Source organism: Ictidomys tridecemlineatus, chromosome 1, assembly GCF_052094955.1.
Source record: "Ictidomys tridecemlineatus isolate mIctTri1 chromosome 1, mIctTri1.hap1, whole genome shotgun sequence".
Taxonomy (NCBI): Eukaryota; Metazoa; Chordata; class Mammalia; order Rodentia; family Sciuridae; genus Ictidomys; species Ictidomys tridecemlineatus.
This window is the reverse complement of record NC_135477.1, coordinates 53,048,952-53,066,266: the sequence shown is the minus strand read 5'-3', so window position 1 is coordinate 53,066,266 and position 17,315 is coordinate 53,048,952. Positions and strand designations below refer to the sequence as shown.

The following is a 17,315-nucleotide window of genomic DNA, read 5'->3' as shown; positions in this document are numbered from 1 at the left end:
CCCATACGCTACTGCAACCAGCTCAGCAAATTTATTTCAAAATAAAAACCTTTTAAAAAACTGATATTCAGGCTGGGTATGGTGGCACAAGCCTGTAATACCAGCACTTTGGGAGGCTGAAATAGGAGGACAGTGAATTCAATGCCAGCCTCAGCAACTACGAGGCACTAAGCAACTCAGAGAGACCCTGTCTCTAAATAAAATATAAAAAAGGCTGGGGATGTGGCTCAGTGGTTAAGTGCACCTGAGTTCAATCCCTCATAACAAAAAATAGTTCTCTATAAACTCTAAGATTCTGTGTAAACATCAGTTGTTAATACTATTTACCCTAAAAGTTTCACTTAGTACAGCTCTTCTCATACATCGAATACTACTGGCTATGCTTGTGCCAGAAATCAGCATGTCTGGATACAGAATCAGATATCCAAAATCTTCATCAATTATCCATGTGCCAGATTTGCAATCTCCTTCCAAATGAATGATATCCCCTGGCTCTACTGGTACAGAACACCTAAAAGTAAAGGAAAGTTAAGTAGGTTCCTGCATTTAAAGATATTGAAGAGACTTCAAAAAACTAACAAGCACCGGATACAGTAGCGCACACTTGTAATCCCAGCAACTTGGGAGGCTGAAAAAGGAGGATCACAAGTTCAAGGTCAGCTTCAGCAACGTAGAGAAGTATTAAGCAACTTAGTGAGATCCTGTCTCAAAATTAAAAATAAAAAAGGGCTAGGAATGTGGCTCAGTAGTAAAGCATTCCTGGGCACCCCTATCCTCAGTACCAAAAGAAAAAACAACCACTATTTCAAAAGAATACTTTTTAGCAAGGTGCAGTGGCACAAGCAAGTAATCCCAGTTACTCAGGAGGCCAAAGCAGGAGGATCACAAGTTTCAAGGCCAGCCAGGGCAATTTAGCAAGACCCTCTCTCAAAATAAAAAATAAAAAGGGGCTGTGGGTCAGTGGTAGCACACTTGCCTGGCACGTGTGAGGCACTGGATTTGATTCTCAGCACCACATATAAATACATAATAAAAAAATAAATAAAGGTCTATCAACAACTTAAAAAATTAAATAAATAAAATTAAAATAAATAATTAAAAAGGGCTGGAGTGTGCCTCTATGGGTAGAGTGCATTAAGTTCAATCCTCAGTAACACTGATCACCCCCCTAAAAAAGGGAAAACAAAATAAGTATACACACACACACACACACACACACACTTCATCTGAATAAGTAATTCTAAATTTCTGAGTATCTTTAAAAATCTGAACACCAGGACACAGTCTTCTGGATAAATTCCTAGTCACTCTACCCCTTTCATAAAACATACCAGAGTGGGGGTGGTGGGGTTGTGGCTCAGTGGCAGAGCACTTGCCTTGCATGTGTGAGCACCACATAAAAATAAACAAAATAAAGATATTGTGTCCATGTACAACTAAAAATAAAAATAAAAAAAAAAAAAACAGAGAATAATCAAGGGCTTCCCTTACATCCCAAAAGAGGAACTCCAGGCATAGTGACACCTGTAATCCCATCCAACTATGGAGGCTGAGACAGGACAATCTCAAGTTTGAGGCTAACTTCAGAAATTTATCAAGGCCCTAAGCAACTTAGCAAGTCCATATCTCAAAATTTTAAAAATGGCTGGGGATATGGCTCAGAGATAAGGTCTCTCTGGGTTCAACCCCCAGTATCAAACAAAAACAACTGCTTAGTGTTAGCAAAGTCTACTGCAAAAGCTATCAAATATTTACTAGTGTAATATATAGCTCTAATTACGAATTGGGATTTTTATAACTAATCTTCTCATTCTTAAGACTTTCAGTACATCTATAGCTTCTAAAGGCTTTAGACAAAGAGCCAAAGTTAGAATAAACACTCCCAAACCTGAGAAAATACAAAATTCAAAACACTTTTTTAATCCCAAGCATTATGGATAAGGGACACTTGACCTGATCATGATTTGAAATGACAATAAAAATCAATTTTTGGAACAAGAGACTTGAGATACCTGGATAAGAGAAACAACTTTCATGTAGAATTAAGTCAGTTTCAAATCTACTCCCTTGTTAACAATAACATTATAGTAATATTCACAAAAGCATTTGATAGTGCTAGAGATATAGTTCAGTGCTAGGGCACTTGTCTAGCATGTATAATGCCCTGGGTTCAGTCCCCAACACTGAAAAAAATATGTACATATGGTACCCTTAAGACTCTGCCAAATCAGTGCTCAAAGTCAAACAAAAATTACCAGTCACTCCTAAGGATGCACTGTTCTTTATAGTCTAGGGATTGGGAAGCAGTGATGATTAGGTGTTTTTCATAGTTTCCTTCTTTATTCTGTACTGTATTGACTGCTAACACCAGGTAGCGGTTATCCATTCCGTGGCTCAGAATTGTCTTAGGAAAGGAAGCTTCCTTCTTCTTCTGAAATCTAAAGCATACACATACAAAACTATATCAGTACAACCATGACATAAGAAGTCATTCAATTTATTTTATCTGGAAGTCAATCTTTTAGTTTTCTAGGTTTATTTCTTCTGGAGAGCGAATCACAATGACCTTTGGTTAAAATAGTTAAAACTGAGCAAAGCATACTGGAAAAATTCCTATTATAAAAGCTTCCCAGAAGCCATGCCATTTAAAACATGCTTATAGGGGCTGAGTGTGCAGCTCAGTAACAACAATGCTTGCCTAGCATGCATGAGGCACTGGGTTTAAACCTCAGCACCACAAAAAATCAATAAGTAAATTTTTAAAAAGTGTTTATGATATGGCCTTTCCCAATTTAATCTCTGAGTTTTGTGGTACACTCGTCACTATGAGAATCAAGAATAAACTTGGAGTTGCGGCTCACTGGTGGAGCACTTGCCTGGCATGTGTGAGGCACTGGGTAAGGGAGGAAGGGAGGAAGGGAGGAAGGGAGGAAGGGAGGAAGGGAGGAAGGAAGGAAGGAAGGAAGGAAGGAAGGAAGGTATTGTGTCCATCTACAATTTAAAAATATTTTTAAAAAGAATAAACTGCAGCATGGTGGTGCAGACTTGTAATCCCAACAGCTCAGGCGGCTGGGGCAGGAGGATCACAATTTTGTTCAAAGCCAGCCTCAGCAAAAGCAAGTGCTAAGTAACTCAGTGAGACCCGGTTTCCAAATAAAATCCAAATAGGGGGCTGAAATGTGGGTAGTGGGGAGGCCCCTGAGTTCAATCCCTGGTGCCCACCCCCCACCAAAAATAAATAAATAAACTGGATGGCACCACTACTAATCCCACTTACTCCTAGGCTGAGATAAGAGGACTTCTTGAGCCCAGGAGTTCCTGGCAGCCTGAGCAAAACATTGAGACTCCACCTCTTAATACCTGAGTATTAAGTATTAAATTCCTTTATAGAGTAATTCATAAGTTTATTTGTTTTATAATGGGAAAGTTCATTTCAAAATAACTTTACCCTTGGTCCAAGCTACCTGAAATCATGGACAATAACTTCTCTGGAAAAGGACCTTCTCCTCATAAGTCTTTTCTGTCAGACTACGGGAGTTCAAAGTCATTCTCTCTTTCAATTACACCAAATACTGTATCTTTGTCACAATTACACAATACTGTATCTTTGTCACCCAGACTGTACACTCTATCATTTTGTTTACTTAACTCCCCCATCTAGCTCAGACTAATTAATATCTAAAATGGGATGCAAAGCCTAAAAACTCTCTCAAAAGGTACTGGTGAACCAGGCTTGGTGGCGCAGGCCTGTAATTCCAGCGACTCAGGAGGCTGAGATGGGAGGATCACAAATTCAAGGTTAGCTTCAGCAACTTAGCGAGGCCCTAAGCAAATTAAAGAGACCCTGTCTTAAAACAAAAAATAAAGGGAGAGGGGACTTGGGATTTAGTTCAGTGTCCCTGGCATAAACCCCAAATAAAAAAAAAAAAAAAGTAATGCTGATCAAAACCCCTAATGCAAATATCTCTCAATAATTTATCTTTTTATTGCTATTACTACTTAAAATAATTCCCTTTCATGATCGTGAAGTTTCCCCGACCAGAGAGTTGAGGATGCAGACTCCTTCCCGAGATAAATTCCTCCAACTCAACATCAGACACTTTAAGTTTCCTTTTAGGAAGGCATTTCGGGTGCCCGAAACTCCCCACATTCGGGAAAGAGGTGAACTCAAGGGAAAGAATGACTGCAGGGCGCCAGTCTTCACACAAAGGCCCAATGTGGCTCTCCCAAAAGCCCTGCGCAGCGGTGCCCAGCTCCGGAGCCTCGCCAGGCGCGGGCGGAGCTGAACCTGGCCCCTCGGTCGCAGCCCGCAGACAGTCGGCTGCCAGGCTCAGCCGGCAGAGGCACAGATGTGGCCTCTCCCGCGTCTTTCTTTTAAATCTCCCGCTAAATTCCCACCCCCGCCCCGCTCCGCTCACTGCTCCTCTGGCGCCGCAGCCTCCTCTCCGAAACTCTTCTCCATCAACAGCTCCAGTTCGTTTAGCTGCTCCATCCTCGGCTCGGGGACCGCATACAGCCACAAGGTAAAGCCCTGGGAACCAGAAGCCACCCTTAAATCTCCGAAGCTATAAAGAAGCGCGAATCTGCGCGGCGCCACGCGCATGCGCCGACCCGCCGAGGTCCCAAGTGACCTGCGCGGGGCCGCCCCTCGCGCGCCCGGGGCTTTCAAAGTGGAGTGCCTCAACTGGCGGACTCAGGCCTCTTGCATCTTTGCTCCCTAACTTAAGGCTTGGAAAAGTGTAAATCCTCATATCCAGCCAAGACTAAGTGCCCTGACCACGCTCTTGACACCCCAAGCCATGCCCAACTCTTGCTTTTCGTTTGAACAGAACCATTTAGAAATGGCCAAAACCAGGTGTCCCTGTTGGCTTTGGGAATTTTGCATTCATGGAGAAACAACTTCTCCTTTTTCAAATGAAAAATTCAGAGAAAAATAGAAACAATCAGATAGGAACTGACTCATCATGCCAAGACTGAATCCAAAAAACTGCTAATATCTGCCCGTCTCATAACCTCTTTCCACGTTTAATTAAAGTGTTCCTCCTGTCAATGGGCAATCATTTCACTTGAACTCAGAACCTCAAGGCCTCCAGCATTTTGAAGGATGCTACTTCATCAATTGTTTCCTCATTCTCTTTTACCATCAATCTTACCCTCGCTATTGGTTTGCTGCCATACTGTACTAACGTCCCATATATCTCCTTTTGGGGGGAGTGGGGGGTGCTGGAGAGTTAACCCAGGGGCGCTTAACCACTGAGCCACATCCACAGTCCTTTTTTGTGTTTTATTTAGAAACAGGGTCTCACTAAGTTACTTAGGGCCTCACTAAATTGCTGAGGCTGGCTTTGAACTCGCAATTCTCCTGCCTCAGCCTCCCAAACTGCGGGGATTACAGGCTTGCGCCACCACGGTATTCTCCCATTTTAAAAAGCTGTTAACCTTGGCCAGGCACACACCTGTAATCCCAGCAATTTAGGAGGTTGAGGCAGGAGAATCTCAAGTTCCAGGCCAGCCTCAGCAATTTAGCAAGTTTGTCTCAAAATAAAAATAAAAAAAAGACTGGAGACGTGGTTCAGTGGTGGAGCCTCCTGTTTCAACCCCTAGAGCCAGAAAGAAAAAGAAAAAAGAAAAATTAATTGTCTTCAACTGGAGAGCTTAGCTCAGTGGTAGAACACAAACTTAGAACATGCTGAGGCCTTGGTTCCCAAGCACAATCCCTCCAATTTATAGGCATTAACTGTAGTCACTAAGCTGGAAATATAACGGTACTGGTTCCTTCCAGTCTTGCCTCCCTGATATTCATTCCTTTTTCCTCAATAGATTATAATGAAAATTCTAAAAGGTACAGAAAAGTTATAATTTTATAATAAACAGCCATAAACAATTATTATTTTTTCTGTCTTTGATTTGTCACATGTATATCTATTTATTCATCTCTCCATATCCATGAATTCAAGTTTAATGCATTTCAAAAGTGCAAACAACATTACATTTCATACCTAAATACTTTAGTGTAATTATGAACTAAAGTTCAATATTTGTTTATAGCTCTCTTTTTTTGTGATGCTGGAATTGTGCATTTGAGGCAAGCACTCTACCAACTGAGCTATAACCCTTCTTATGCCTTTTATGTAAATTTTAAACTTTATATAAAATACACAAATCTCATATGCACCATTTGATGAATTTTGACAAATACAAGTGTATAACCCAAATAGATAAGCAGTTCTCTTGTCTATACATCTCAAATTGCCATATCTTTATTAAGACATGTTATTATCATCCCAAAAAGTTCCCCCTTGCCAGTTCCCATGCCTATCCCTATGAAGAGGCAATCATTAAACTTATTATTATTCACCAGAAATTAAATCTGTCTATTCTAAAACTTCACATAAATGCAAGCACACCCTATGTACAGTATATACAATTCTTTGTCAGGCTTCTCAGCATGTTTTTGTTGTTCATTCATATTTTTAAAAATGAATCAGCAGCTTGATTCTTTTTATTGCTGAATTCAATGAATATACCACAATTTACTTGGTCAATATCCTGTAGGTGGACACTAGCACTGTAGTAGTTTACCAAGTTGAATAAAGTTGCTACTAATATTCCTATATAAGTTTTTTTATGGCCATAAACTCCTATTTCTCTTGGGTGAATATCTAGATCATGAATAAGTTTATAGTTATGATAATGAGAAACCGCTAGACTTTAACCAAAGTGATTATAACATTTTATATTACCAACAACGTATGAGAATCAGTTTCTCCATGTCCCATACAACATTTGATACTGTCAATCTTTTTAGTTTTAATTTACATTTCCCAATCACTAATCAGGTACTTTATCTTGTCCCTGGTCATTTGCATATATTCCAGGCGATTGCACTACCGCTTGAGCCACATCCCCAGGCCCTGCATATATTCCTTTGTAAACTATTCCTTTGTTTAAATCATTTGCTTATTTTTTAAAAATTGAATTGCCCTTTTATTATTGAGTTGCAGGACTACTTTATAAATTATGGCTACAAGCCTTTATCGTATACATTTTGCAAATAATTTCTCTTAGTCTATTGTTTGCCTATTCAGATTTTTTTCTTTTTCCTAGTACTGGTATTGAACCCAGGAATATTTTACCACTGAGATAAACCCCAAGCTCTTTTTATTTTCAACTTTGAAACAGGATCTTGCTAAGTTTCTGAGGGCTTTGCTAAATTGCTAAGGCTGGCCTCCAATTTTCAATTCCCCTGTCTCAGCCTCCAGAGTAGGTAAGATTAGAGGTATACACCACCACACCTAGTTGCCTATTTATATTCTTAACAAGGTATTTAGGCATTTGTATGCTTTTTTGGGAGGGTGCTGAGGATTGAACCCAGGGTCTCTTGTATGTGCACTCTACCACTAGGACACACCCTCAGCCTCCTGGTTTTATTTTTTCCTTATGTATTCTTATTTATCCATTTTTCTTCTATGCTTTTTGTTTTTTGTGACCTAAAACATTTTTGCCAAACCCTGAATAATAAGTTGTTGTTCTCTTTCTTTTTTTGGGGGGGGGGCGTGTAAGGGAGGGGAGCTGCTTATCTATTTTTTTCTTTCTTTTTGGTGCATCTGCAATAGTATATGCTTTATTGCCAAATATTAATTCACTGTCAACTGTTTTCTTTTCTGCTTGAAGCTTTTTATTTGTTTATACATCCCAAATTACCAAGGACAGTAGCATATGCCTGTAATTACAGCAACTCAGGAGGCTGGGGCAAGAGGATCCCAAGTTTAAGTTCAGCCTGGGCTATATATCAAGACTCTGTGTCAAAATAAAAAATAAAAAGAACTAGAGGACGGGCGCAGTGGCACACGCCTGTAATCCCAGAGCCTGGAGAGCTGTGACAGAAGGATCACGAGTTCAAAGCCAGCTTCAGCAAACTGTAAGGCTGCTAAGCAACTCAACTCTGTCTCTAAATAAAATACAAAAAAGGGCTGGGGATGTGGTTCAGTGGTCAAGTGCCCCCAAGTTCAATCCCCAGTACCCCCCCACACTAAAAAAGAACCCTCCTGATTCAATTCTTAGCATACCCTCTGCCTCAAATACATCTCAGGCTATTTTTTTTTTCTTTTTTCTTATTATTTTATGGTACTGGGAATTTAACCCAGGAGTATTCTACCACTAAGCCACATCCCCAGCCCTTTTTCTTTTTTGAGACAGGATCTTGCTGAGTTACTTAGGGCCTCACTAAATTTCTGAGGCTGGCTTTGAACTTATGATCCTCTTGCCTCAGCCTCCCAAACTACTGGGATTACAGGCATGCACCACTGTGCTTGGCTCCTTCTTTGTTTCTCTTTTTTATTTTAAAGAAGGAAACGTTTCTTTTGACTCAGAATTCCAGAGGCTTCAATTCTTGCGGCTGCTTTAGGTCTGGGGTGAGGCAGAATATCATGGCAGAAGGGAGGGGAGAAAGAAAGCTGCTCAGTTCATGGATTCTAAGAAACAGAGAAGGAGGGGGAGAAGCTGAGGACAAAATGTAGTCCCACAAATTTGTCCCCAGTGACCTACTTCCTCTAATTAGACCCCACCTGCTACAGTTTCCACCTCCTCCCAACATTTGATTCAAATTATTAATTCATCAAATGGGTTAACCCACTGATGAGGTTAGAGCCCTCATGATCCAATTCTTTCCCAACAGCTCTACCTCTGTCATTGCTGCATCCAGGACCACATCTTCAACACATGCATTTTGGGAGACATTCCAGATCCAAACTATAACATAGATGCTCTATGTAAAAATAAAATTTGGCTATAAAATAAGTTCAAAAGCACAGCAAAACTATGCAGGGATGATATATAAAGTTCAGAGGAATCTAGAATTTTTATCACAATATGTACCAAATTTACCTGACCACAAAATATTCTCTTCCCTTTATCTTTTTACCACATTATTGTCATTCTGTAGAACAAAATTTAAGGAGATTCTTTCTTTAAAATTTTAATATTTCCAAGTTTTTAATATTTTAATTATATTTTGATAAGTAGGCAATTTTGTTTGAAGGTTCCATGTTCTTATTTTATTTTGAGACTAGATGTGGTCTCTCCCTCCCACTCCTAGGCTCGAGAGCCTTCCCCTCAGACTCCCAAGTAGTTGGGACTGCAGGTTCATACCAATGTGACCAGCAATTACTGCATCTATTTAAGAATCATGTTTTTTTCTCCTTCATTCTGTTATTATGGGAAATTACACCGTTGGTTTCTGAATGTTAAAAAAATTTTGCATTTCCAGAGTAAACCCAAATTGGTAATGGCTTTTTATGTATCACTAGACTTGAATTGCTAATACATTGGTAAGAATATTTCCATCAAGCTATGCATGATGGTACACTCCTGTAATCAGTTACTCAGGAAGATGGCAAATTTAAGATCAGCCTCAGCAATTTAGTGATACCCTCAGTAACTTAGTTAGATAAAGAGCTAAGGCTGTGCATGGTGGTGCACAAGTATAATTGCAGTGGCTCCAGAGGCCGAGGCAGGAAGATCACAAGTTCAAAGCCAGCCTCAGCAACTTAGCAAGGTTCCTAGCAACTTAGGGAGACCCTGTCTGTAAATAAAATTCAAAAAGGGCTGGGAAGTGGTTCGGTGCCCCTGGCTTCAATGCCCAGTATAAAGAAAAAAAAAAGTGTGAGGATGTAGCTCAGTGGGACCTTGCTTGCCTAGCACGCAGAAGCCTGAATTCAATCCCAGTGTTGCAATAAATAAATAAAAAATATTCAAAAAATTTTACTTCCCTGCCAAAAGTCGTCAGTAGCTTCCCATTGCATTTAGAATAAAAGACAAAATTGCCACACCCTGTAGACTTCTACATGATTTCATGTGTTGTGTATTTTTTGTGTGTGTGTGTGTGTTCGTAGGGATTTAACCAAGAGGTCTTCTACCTCTGACCTACATTCTCACCCACATTCATTATTTTGTTTTGAGAGAGTTTCCCACTAGGTTGTCAAGGCTGACTTGAACTTGTGATCCTTTTGTTTCAGCCTCCTGTCACTGGGGTTACAGGCATGTGCCATCATGCCCTCATGTTTTGGCCTTTGTCTTAATTTGTGTGTTGTACCTTTTATTTTAAGACAAGCTCTCACTGTTGTTTAAAGCCTCTTTAAACTGTTGAGGCTGGCTTTGAAATAATAATCCTCCTGCCTAAGCCTCCCTGGCAGCTAGGATTACAGGCGTGCACCATCACACCCGGCTGTCTCTTTTTAAAGTACATTTGTTGCTTCTCCTTCACCCATAATGCTTCATTCACACTGGCCTTCAGACAATTCCCTTATCAAGCCAACCTTTCTTCCAGGTTAAGAGTTTCCTGGACTGGGATTGTGGCTTAGAGGTAGAGCACTCTCCTTGCAGGGGCAGGGCCCGGGTTCCATCTTCAGAGCCCCAATTAAAATAATTATATGAACAATCAAGGCATTTTAACATATTTTTGTAGTCTCTAAAAAGGCAAGAAAGTGGCAAAAGTGTCTATACGTTCAGAAAAATCTTTCTATCAAAAGAAAATTTATTTATTTATTTATTTATTTTTTTTTTTTAAGAGAGAGTGAGAGAGGAGAGAGAGAGAGAGAGAGAGAGAGAGAGAGAGAGAATTCTTAATGTTTATTTTTTTTTTTTTTAGTTCTCAGCGGACACAACATCTTTGCTGGTATGTGGTGCTGAGGATCAAACCCGGGCCGCACGCATGCCAGGTGAGCGTGCTACCGCTTGAGCCACATCCCCAGCCCCAGAAAATTTATTTTTTAACAGAATAAAACCTTACATGTAAAATATATCTCATAAGCACCTGGGATTTTACTCCATTAGCAGCTTAATTCTGATTGTTTAGAGATCCATCACCATTTTTTTGTTTTATTTTGTTTTTCTTTGTCATACTCATGTTTACTTAAAAAACAATCTAGAGTACCAAGTTGATAAAAATATGATATTTTTCTTTCCTTTCTATTGTATGTAATATTTTAAATTTTATTCAAGGAAAATTTCTCTTTGTGTAATTCAGAGTAGTTCTGTTTTTGAAAAGGTAACTGTTCTGGTAGGTTGTTTTTATTTAATGCATTGACTATAATTGTTCTGAGTTGCCAAAAGATCAGAATCTAATTATTTTTGCTACTTGAAAATTTTAAGTAAAGTTTTCTCCAGTACAAGAAAGAAGATAAATCTCAATTCAGTTCATGAGGCTAGTATAAGACTGTATCAAAACTACATAAACTATTACAAGAAAAAAACTACAAACCAATATCGCTCAAAACCATATATGTAAAAAACCTGAATAAAATATTAGCACATCAAATTAAAAAAAAGGCATTGTGTTGTGTCCATCTACACCTAAAAAATAAATATTAAAAAAAAAAAAAGTTTTGAACCTACTGTTCCCTTCAACAAGGCCATTCTTCCCATGTATCTCTTTTCGTGGCTGATTCCTTTTTATCATTCACGTATCAGGTTATAGTATGTATTGCACATCAAAGAAACACTTTCTCAACCATTCTAAGTGGCCTCCTTGAGTATTTACCCCCTTGTAAGCACTTTTAACAAACTGCACTCATTTTATTACTGGCTTATGTTTATTAACATGTTCAAATGTATTGACATGTTTGAAGCTGGAGGATCACAAGTTCAGTCAGTTTCAGCAACCTAGTGAGACCCTGTCTCTAAATAAAATACAAAAAAGGGCTGGGGATGTGGCTTAGTGGTTGAGCACCCCTGGGTTCATAACCAGTACCAAAAAAAAAAAAAAAAGACATGCTTAAGTTTCATCTGAACAGGATATAATTGTTAGCATATAGCAACATAACTAGAACACTACCCTCTAGATTCAGACTAACTTGAATTCAAATCCTAGATCCACCACTTATCATGTGAACCTAGCCAAATCACTTAACTTCCCCGGCCCTGACTATCATCATCCGTAAAAAAAAGAATAGTAAATAGTGTGTGTCTCATTGCATTATTATAGGGATTGCGTTAAAGCATAAAAATTGCTTAAAATAAAGCATGGCATAAAAGAAGTCCCAAGGAAATACACGACTGTTACTTTTGCTGTTGTTGTTGTTCTGGGGATTGAACCCAAGGGTGCTCAATCACTGAGCCACATCCCCAGGACTTTTTTTTTTTTTTTTGAGGCAGTGTCTCACTAAGTTGCTGAGATTGGTTTTAAACTTGCTATCCTCCTGACTCAACCTCCTGAGTTACTGAAATTATAGGAGTGTGGCACTGTACCCATCTATGACTATTACTATTTATCACTGGTTTCTAGTGCCTAACACAATGTCTAATATTCAAAGAAGATATCTGAGGAACTGTGAAAAGTGTGTAGCTGCTGAACAAGTGTGTCAGATATGATTGGCCTACTCTGCCAGGCAATGCATTACTTGTATAATATAGGTTTCCTAATTTACCACTCATATTGGCAAATTAGCAATACAACATTTCTGTGAAAGAAAATATATTATTTCTAAATTGTGGTTTTCTTGGACTATTTGTGCTTTATTTATCCCAATTAGGATAGGTCTCTAAAAATGGGAGTGAGGCTTCCTTCTCCCACCAATAAATATTACTGAGCACTGTTATAGTGCCACACCCTCTGTTCCTCACTAGGGGCAAGGATATGGCTCTGACCTTGGGAAAACAACTATGGGGAAGAACATAGGTAAACAAGTAGTTATCATAAAGTGCAACCCATACTTTATTAGACAGATACCCAGTGTTGGATGTTTTTGAGTATCCAAATGAGTTTGTGTGAAATTTGGCCTCCCAAGGGAAGTCCCCTACAGTGCTGGTATAGCTGGTGTACAATATGGGAAACAAATGCATGTTCGGTACCCCGGTGGAAAATGGAGCAAGATATTATTATGTACACCCAATAACTTCTCCACCTACACACAGGCAACCATTGAGAATTAGGGGTGCTACGGCACGCATCAATCCTAATCAGACCATTGACCCATTGTACAGACCAGAGAGCTAAACAAAATGAAAGGCAGGAAAAGAGGCCTGGTGAGACAAAAAGAAAAAAATTGACAATCTTCAAATGGAAACTAAACTAAACTAGGAGTGATGGCACACACCTGTGATCTCAGATACTTGGAAGGTCAAGTTAGGAGGACCACAACTTTAATGAGGGAAGCCTCGACAATTTAGTGAGACCCTGTCTTAAAAATAAAAAATAAAGGGCTGGGGATGGAGCTCAGCAGTAGAGAATCTCTGGTTTGAATCCCTAGTAACCCACACGGGCGCACGCACGCACACACACGCACACGCGCACACACACACACACACACACAAACACACAACCTAGGAAAATGCACTTTGGGTTACTGATCTTAAATAAATAAAATACAAAGAATATTTAAATATTCTTCCATTCTGACTGCTTATGTTTCACGTTTGTGCTTCAATAATGTAAACAAAAGAAAGAAACCATCAAAACAAGAATAAAATTTATTTTCAATATCCTGTGTATTCTGTAACAGACATAGAATGCAATTTTTTACTTAAAAATATCTGCAGTTCCCTTTAATTGATAACATAACTGAGATACTTATTTTATACATTTAAATTATCTCAAGATCTCATGATAACAGTTACCTACAGTGTGCCCCAGAAATGAAAATATACAAAATACTTTTAGAAACACATGTGTTTCTACTGGCTGGTACACTTACAAATCATACAAAGATACATATTTATTTTTAAAATAAAGACTTGAAAATGAAACCAGTTCATTAAATTTTTACTGAAGTATGACAAGAAATCTCTTAAGCAAAAAGTAATAATTGATGCAGAAATAACACTTTCAACTTTTCTAATGTCTTAAAAATCACATTAATTTCTACAAATTACTATTTCTCAATATAGAATTTTAATTGTTCCCTGCCCATTTCTGTCATGCTTACAACAAAACATAAAAAGTGTCTAAATACAGTAAATGGAATTATTACATTTAAAATGTTTTCTTAATATAAAAGATAACAATCAGACCATATCTTATTTTTCTACTTAAATTTATATTGTAATAAAATTACTTTACATGGAAGAACTACTTGATGTATCATCATGACATAATACCTTAGGCACATTCTTTGATACTCACACATCTACATTAATGTATATTTCACAGTCCACTTAAATAAATTTTCCAGTAGACATCAAATGATCTAATAAGAACAAATCTATAGTATACTCTTTCTGAGAGCAAAGATATTCGGGTTTATTATTACTGCCTTTGGAAAATATATTGAATTTTAAAAACACATGTAAATGCCTCATAGTACCTGGTCATAACATTTGAGCAAAACCTGATGATTATTTAGTCTCTCTCATTTTTTTTTTTTTTTTTTTTTTTGGCTGTATTGGGGATTGACTGCAGGGGTGCCCTACCAATGAATCACATACTTAGACCTTTTTTCCTGTTTTCAGACAGGTTTTTCCTAAGTTGCCAAGACTGGACTCAACTTGCCACCCCCCTGCCTCAGTATCTGGAGCCACTGGGATTACAGATGTGTCCCAACATACCCATCTTGAGTCTTTAGTTGTTGCTTTTTTTGGGGGGGGGATATACTGAGGATTGAACCCACTGGTTACATCCCCAGCCCTTTTAATTTTTTAATTTGAGAAGTGTCTCATTAAGTTGCTTAGGGCCTCAATAAACTGTTGAGGCTAGCTTTGAACTTGTGATCCTCCTACCTCAGCCCCACGAGCTACTAGGATTAAAGGTATGTGCCACTGCATCCAGCAAGTTTCTACTTTTAAATACAATATTTATTTTACTAAAAAGAAAAGTGTTCTTTTATCTTGTGAAACACATTCATAAGAAGAGAAATAATAATACTTGAATGCTGGCTATATTTTATAGAACTTAAAAATTCAGTTCTTATTGTTCTACTGCAATATAATCAAACTTGTTTATTTTATAATATAAAAAAACTGTTCAAAGACTCTTTACAAAATTATGACTACAGGCTTGGACAATCATTCAGTGATCAAGTGCATGCTCAGCATGTATAGGGCCCTGGGCTCAATTCTCAGCCTTAAAAAAAAAAATCATGATTACAATTAAAATCTTTGAACAAGAGGCTGGGAATTTAGCTCAGGGATGGAGCACTTGCCTGCCATGTGTGAGGTGCTGGATTTGACCCCAGCACTGCAAAAATAAAAAGAAGAAGTTTGGAATAGTAAGATAAAGCTAATGGCAACCTCTTAAGCTCCATTTTAAGTTAGTTTTGCTCCCAAATAACACTTTAAAATGGTCTCAAATAACCTGTTATGATTAGCATCATCAGCTTAGTAATATTTTTTTCAATGTTCAAAGGTATAATGTTTGGCAGAAGAAAGGATATTGGCATCAAAAGCAATTTTGATTTGTGAATTAAAAAAAAAATCAAGTAGTAAAGTCAGTGGTTCCTGTGACAGGGTAAATATCCCCCTTCAAGTAATGTTTGCTTCACAATTAAAGTAACATTTTATTTTTCTCTGAGAGTTTATTAAGGAAAATAAACCACAAACCACAATTTTTTTTTTAGTTGAGGTGAAAAAACTGCTTCATAAGTTCATATGTTGTAAAAGCCACTGCTTGAGAGGGAATACATCGAATATAATTAAGAGATAAACCACGATATAATCCTTTTCGAATTCCATGGTGTCCATAGACATACTTCATAGTCTCCCGCATGGTACTGAAAGACAATGGTTAAATGATGACACCTCTCTGCCCATTCATAAAGACACAATTTCAGGATCCATAATAGCATTTTAAAAAGAAGCTAAAATGGCATGTTAAATAACTTTTGAAAAGTGTTATAATAAGCTAAAACTTCTCAATGAAACAGCAAGTCATTTCAATCAAGTGTAATATAAGCTTTGTACATAAATTTGAAGGCTCATTAAAACAATGTATTTCATTTGTGCTACATCTATGATGTTAACTAACAACACTATTTCACAACTATTGAGGCAATCCCTGTATTTGTTTGTTTCTTTTTGCAATGCTAGGATCAACCTCAAGATCTTGCACACGCTAGTATTCTACTACTTAGCTACTTACTCCTCCAGCTCCCCCTACCTCCTCCACACCTTTTTTGGAAACAGGGTCTCATTAACTTGCCCAGGCTGGCCCTACATGTATGATCCTCTTGCCTTAGCCTCTCAAACAAACAGCTGGGCTTACAAGAATGTTCGACCCTATCCAGCATAGCTCAACTTTTAAAATACTGTAACTAGCTGGTGAGCTTAGAACTAAAGTTTGAAAGACTCTCTTTCAGATTTCAGCAATAAAGTCTTTCTTGTTTCAAACAGTTCTTTCTTTCTTTTTTAGGGGGGAGTACTGGGGATTGACAAACCCAGGGCTCTTTATCACTGTGCTACATCCCCAGCCCTTTTAATTTTTTTATATTGAGACAGGGTCCGGCTGAAGTATTTGGGACCTTCCTAAATTGCCAAGGCTGGATTGATATGCTGGGATTAGAGGAATGCACCATCACACCTGGCTCAGAGTTGTTTCTTTCCTTTCAAACCAATATATAGCCATTTCCTTTTCCCTTTAATAAGCAATTTTGAAATCTTCAAAAAAACCTATTGCATGAACAAGGCAATCCAAGGTCTGAACAAATATTTTACTTTTCTTTTGAGGGACAACATATTGCCAAACTGGTATATGGGTCTGGTTTCTGTAAGGTTTCAGTTACATCCCATTTCTCTTATAAAATTCATTTTAGAGAAGCTCTATTAAATAAAAAACATAAAGAGAGCTACATGTATGATTTTCAAAATTCTGAGATCTACATTTTTTTAAATATTTTTTTTTTTTAGTTTTTAGGTGGACACAATATCTTTACTTTTTATTTTTTTAATGTGGTGCTGAGAATCGAACCCAGTGCCTCACACATGCTAGGCGAGCGCACTGCCACTGAGCCACATCCCCAGCCCTGCATTTTTTTTTAATATCTTTATTTTTATTTGTTTATTTTTATGTGGTGCTGAGGATTGAACCAAGGGCCTCACGCATGTGAGGCAAGATCTGTACCACTAAGCTATAACCCCAGCCCCGGGGAGCTACATTTTAAAAAAATGTAAAAACAAACAGATAATTCTTTTATAATATTTTTGTTTCATCTAATAATTCTGAAATGTTATCATTTCAACATTTCAAGATTTTGCAATATTTTGCAATATTTTGCAATATTTCCCCTAAAGGTCTATGATTTAAAGACTTGATCCCCAGGGAGGTGCTATAGGGAGATGATGAGACCTTTAAGAGGAGAGGTCTAGTTAAAAGTCTTTTTAGATCATTA

General features: G+C 38.1%; 2 protein-coding genes across 4 annotated transcripts in view; both read right to left on the bottom strand.

Annotated features, from left to right (window-relative positions):
• The window catches only part of Dna2 (DNA replication helicase/nuclease 2), a 41,136-nt gene extending 36,549 nt beyond the window's left edge, over positions 1 to 4,587 (bottom strand). Inside the window, exons 1-3 of the mRNA XM_005325970.5 lie at positions 4,419 to 4,587; positions 2,256 to 2,438; positions 328 to 511 (exon numbers count right to left, since the gene is read on the bottom strand). Coding sequence (XP_005326027.3) covers positions 328 to 511; positions 2,256 to 2,438; positions 4,419 to 4,492 — 441 coding nt within the window. The 5' untranslated portion in view covers positions 4,493 to 4,587. The remainder of the gene's footprint in view (positions 1 to 327; positions 512 to 2,255; positions 2,439 to 4,418) is intronic.
• Positions 4,588 to 13,449: 8,862 nt separating this feature from the next.
• Slc25a16 (solute carrier family 25 member 16) overlaps positions 13,450 to 17,315 on the bottom strand; it is a 41,832-nt gene continuing 37,966 nt past the window's right edge. For 2 of the 3 annotated variants that reach the window (XM_078041262.1, XM_021726779.3), the window contains one exon: positions 13,450 to 15,701. In XM_078041262.1, coding sequence (XP_077897388.1) covers positions 15,545 to 15,701 — 157 coding nt within the window. In that variant the 3' untranslated portion in view covers positions 13,450 to 15,544. Of the gene's footprint in view, positions 15,730 to 17,315 lie in introns of all 3 variants that reach the window. The other variant, XM_021726782.3, reaches the window with a different exon arrangement.